At 44.4% G+C, this 4,741-nt stretch overlaps 2 protein-coding genes across 2 annotated transcripts; both read right to left on the bottom strand.

The window, feature by feature from the left end:
• Positions 1-341: 341 nt before the first annotated feature.
• LOC136633498 (insoluble matrix shell protein 4-like) lies at positions 342-1,013 on the bottom strand. The gene has a single exon (XM_066609258.1). The coding sequence runs from the start codon at positions 1,011-1,013 to the stop codon at positions 342-344; it is 672 nt and encodes a 223-aa protein (XP_066465355.1).
• A 252-nt stretch (positions 1,014-1,265) lies between these two features.
• On the bottom strand, positions 1,266-2,045 carry LOC136633497 (insoluble matrix shell protein 4-like). The gene has a single exon (XM_066609257.1). It carries the CDS (start codon positions 2,043-2,045, stop codon positions 1,266-1,268), a length of 780 nt encoding a protein of 259 aa, XP_066465354.1.
• Between the last annotated feature and the right edge of the window lie 2,696 nt (positions 2,046-4,741).

The following is a 4,741-nucleotide window of genomic DNA, read 5'->3' as shown; positions in this document are numbered from 1 at the left end:
CTGTCTATGGTGCTGAGACTATTATAACAGTCCATGACGCTGTGTTAATTATAACTGTCCATGGTGCTGGAACTATTATAACTGTCTATGGTGCTGGAACTATTATAACTGTCTATGGTGCTGTGACTATTATAACTGACCATGGTGTTGTGTTAATTAGAACTGTCCATGGGGCTGAGACTATTATAACTGTTCATGGTGCTGCGTTAATCATAACTGTCAATGGTGCTGAGACTATTATAACTGTTCATGGTGCTGAGACTATTATAACTTTCAATGGTGCTAGGACTATTATAACTGTCCATGGTGCTGGGACTATTATAATAGTCCATGATGCTGTATTAATTATAACTGTCCATGATGCTGGAACTATTATAACTGTCCATGGAGCTGAGGCTATAATAACTGTCCATGGTTCTTAGACTATTATAACTGTCCATGGTGCTGAGACTATTATAACTGTCCATGGAGCTGGGACTATTATAACTGTCCCTGGAGCTGAGGCTATAGAAACTGTCCATGGTGCTGAAACTATTATAACTGTCCCTGGAACGGTGGCTATAGTAACTGTCCATGGAGCTGGGACTATTATAACTGTCCATGGAGCTGGGACTATTATAACTGTCCATGGTGCTGGGACTATTATAACTGTCCATGGTGCTGGGTCTATTATAACTGTCCCTGGAGCTGAGGCTATAGAAACTGTCCATGGTGCTGAAACTATTATAACTGTCCCTGGAACTGTGGCTGTAGTAACTGTCCATGGTGCTGGAACTATTATAACTGTCCATGGAGCTGGGACTATTATAACTCTCCATGCTGCTGAGGCTATAATAACTGTCCATGGTGCTGGGACTATTATAACTGTGCATGATGCTGTGCATGGTGCTGAGACTATTATAACTGTCCATGGAGCTGAGGCTATAATAACTGTCCATAATTTTGTTATAACTGTATATGGTGCTGAGACAGTTATAACTGTCCATAATTCTAGTGTTGTTATAACTGTCCATGGTGCTGGGACTATTTTAACTGTCCATGGAGCTGGGACAATTATAACTGACCATGGTGCTGGAACTATTATAACAGTCCATGACGCTGTGTTAATTATAACTGTCCATGATGCTGGGACTATTATAACTGTCTATGGTGCTGGAACTATTATAACTGTCTATGGTGCTGTGACTATTATAACTGACCACGGTGTTGTGTTAATTAGAACTGTCCATGGGGCTGAGACTATTATAACTGTTCATGGTGCTGCGTTAATTATAACTGTCCATGGTGCTGAGACTATTATAACTTTCAATGATGCTAGGACTATTATAAGTGTCCATGGAGCTGAGGCTATAATAACTGTCCATGGTGCTTAGACTATTATAACTGTCCCTGGAACTGTGGCTGTAGTAACTGTCCATGGTGCTGGAACTATTATAACTGTCCATGCTGCTGGGACTATTATAACTGTCCATGGTGCTGGGACTATTATAACTGTCCGTGGTGCTGGGTCTATTGTAACTGTCCATGGTGCTAAGACTATTATAACTGTCCATGGTGCTAAGACTATTATAACTGTCCCTGGAGCTGAGGCTATAGAAACTGTCCATGGTGCTGAAACTATTATAACTGTCCCTGGAACTGTGGCTGTAGTAACTGTCCATGGTGCTGGAACTATTATAACTGTCCATGGAGCTGTGACTATTATAACTGTCCATGGTGCTGGGACTATTATAACTGTCCATGGTGCTGGGTCTATTGTAACTGTCCATGGTGCTAAGACTATTATAACTGTCCATGGTGCTAAGACTATTATAACTGTCCATGGTGCTGGAACTATTATAACTGTCCATGCTGCTGAGGCTATAATAACTGTCCATGGTGCTGGGACTATTATAACTGTCCATGATGCTGTGCATGGTGCTGAGACTATTATAACTGTCCATGGAGCTGAGGCTATAATAACTGTCCATAATTTTGTTATAACTGTATATGGTGCTGAGACAGTTATAACTGTCCATAATTCTAGTGTTGTTATAACTGTCCATGGTGCTGGGACTATTTTAACTGTCCATGGAGCTGGGACAATTATAACTGACCATGGTGCTGGAACTATTATAACTGTCCATGACGCTGAGGTTATTATAACTGTCCATGGAGCTGAGACTATTATAACTGTCCATGGAGCTGAGACTATTATAACAGTCCATGATGCTGTGTTAATTATAACTGTCCATGGAGCTGGGACTATTATAACTGTCCATGATGCTGGGACTATTATAACTGTCCATGATGCTGGGACTATTATAACTGTCCATGATGCTGGGACTATTATAACTGTCCATGGAGCTGGGACTATTATAACTGTCCATGGTGCTGAGGTTATTATAAATGTCTATAATTCTGGGGCAATTATAACTGTGTATGTTGCTGAGACAGTTAGAACTGTCCATAATTTTAGTGTTTTTATGACTGTCAATGGCACTGAGAATATTATATCTGTCCATGTTGCTGAGACTATGATAACTATCCGTGCTGCTGAGGCTATTATAACTGTCCACAATTCTGGGCCTGTTATAACTGTCCATGGTGCTGAGACTATAATAACTGTATATGGCGCAGAGGCCGTTTTATCTCTATATGGTGCTGAGACTTTTATAACTGGCCATAATTCTGGAGCTATTATAACTGTATATGGTTCGTATTCTGTTATAACTGTACAAGGTGGGGGGGGGGCTGTTATCAATGTATAATGTGTAGAGGCTTTTAGAACTGTCCATGGTGCTGAGGCTGTTATAAATGTATGTGGTATGGTTGCTATAACTCCATATGGTGCTGAGACTGTTATAACAGTATATGGTGCTGAGGCTTCTTTCCCACGTGAAAACGGCGGCCGATATACACTATGTTGGGAGAGCTAAAACTTGTGAACGGGTGCACAAATCAAGTGTTTGTGCACCCGTTCACACGGCATGGGTCCCGGCACATATACGCCTAGATTGCAAGGCTGTTGCCCCTTTTCCCTCGCTTCCCATCGCAGGCTCACCTGTCTTCTCCTCCCCGCTCGTTCTTTGCAATAGGACTTCTTTGATAGCTATGGACAAGGGGCGGGGAGAGGGTGGGAGCTTAGCCCTGCCCCATCCCACCCCTTGTCCACGGCCCGCAATGGGAGGAGGCGGGATGGGACGGTGCTTAGCTCCACCACCATCCCGCTCCCTCTCATTGCAGAGAGCTAGCGGGGAGGAGAGGACAGGTGAGCCTGCATGGGGGGGGGGAGGAGAGCAGAGGGAGGAAGTTTAGCAGCCACACTGCTAAACTCCCCCCCACCTCCCTTACCCGGCCGCTGTCATTGGCTCCCATAAAAGCCCATGTAGCGGCCAACGTATACCGGCTCAAAAGATAGTTCCTGGACTACCTCTTGCGCCCAACGTAAAAAAGCCCAGCGCAACATTGGCCGGCCGGGTGCTTTTTCCATCTCAGGAATACAGCCATGTGATCTGATGCATTGGAATTCAATGCATCAGATCGTAGCGTATATCAGCCGGCAGTGAAAACGCTTGTGGGAAAGAAGCCTTAGGCTGTTATAACTGTATATGGTGCTGGGGCTGTTATATCTGTATATGGTGCTGGGGCTGTTATATCGGTATATGGTGCTGGGGCTGTTATATCTGTATATGGTACTGGGGCTGTTATATCGGTATATGGTGCTGGGGCTGTTATATCGGTATATGGTGCTGGGGCTGTTATATCTGTATATGGTGCTGGGGCTGTTATACCGGTATATGGTGCTGGGGCTGTTATATCTGTATATGGTACTGGGGCTGTTATATCGGTATATGGTGCTGGGGCTGTTATATCTGTATATGGTGCTGGGGCTGTTATATCAGTATATGGTGCTGGGGCTGTTATATCGGTATATGGTGCTGGGGCTGTTATATCTGTATATGGTGCTGGGGCTGTTATATCTGTATATGGTGCTGGGGCTGTTATACCTGTATATGGTGCTGGGGCTGTTATATCAGTATATGGTGCTGGGGCTGTTATATCTGTATATGGTGCTGGGGCTGTTATAACTGTATATGGTGCTGGGGCTGTTATATCTGTATATGGTGCTGGGGCTGTTATATCGGTATATGGTGCTGGGGCTGTTATATCTGTATATGGTACTGGGGCTGTTATATCGGTATATGGTGCTGGGGCTGTTATATCGGTATATGGTGCTGGGGCTGTTATATCTGTATATGGTGCTGGGGCTGTTATATCGGTATATGGTGCTGGGGCTGTTATATCGGTATATAGTGCTGGGGCTGTTATATCTGTATATGGTACTGGGGCTGTTATATCGGTATATGGTGCTGGGGCTGTTATATCTGTATATGGTGCTGGGGCTGTTATATCAGTATATGGTGCTGGGGCTGTTATATCGGTATATGGTGCTGGGGCTGTTATATCTGTATACGGTGCTGGGGCTGTTATATCGGTATATGGTGCTGGGGCTGTTATATCGGTATATGGTGCTGGGGCTGTTATATCGGTATATGGTGCTGGGGCTGTTATATCGGTATATGGTGCTGGGGCTGTTATAACTGTATATGGTGCTGGGGCTGTTATATCAGTATATGGTGCTGGGGCTGTTATATCTGTATATGGTGCTGGGGCTGTTATATCGGTATATGGTGCTGGGGCTGTTATATCGGTATATGGTGCTGGGGCTGTTATATCGGTATATGGTGCTGGGGCTGTT

The sequence above is a fragment of the Eleutherodactylus coqui genome, chromosome 6 (genome assembly GCF_035609145.1).
Source record: "Eleutherodactylus coqui strain aEleCoq1 chromosome 6, aEleCoq1.hap1, whole genome shotgun sequence".
In the NCBI taxonomy this organism is placed as follows: domain Eukaryota; kingdom Metazoa; phylum Chordata; class Amphibia; order Anura; family Eleutherodactylidae; genus Eleutherodactylus; species Eleutherodactylus coqui.
This window is presented reverse-complemented; position numbering and strand designations above follow the sequence as displayed.

Bases quoted from the DNA above. Each gene is read 5' to 3' on its own strand.
- LOC136633498 (XM_066609258.1), bottom strand. From the start codon at position 1,013: ATGGACAGTTATAACAACACTAGAATTATGGACAGTTATAACTGTCTC.
- LOC136633497 (XM_066609257.1), bottom strand. From the start codon at position 2,045: ATGGACAGTTATAACAACACTAGAATTATGGACAGTTATAACTGTCTC.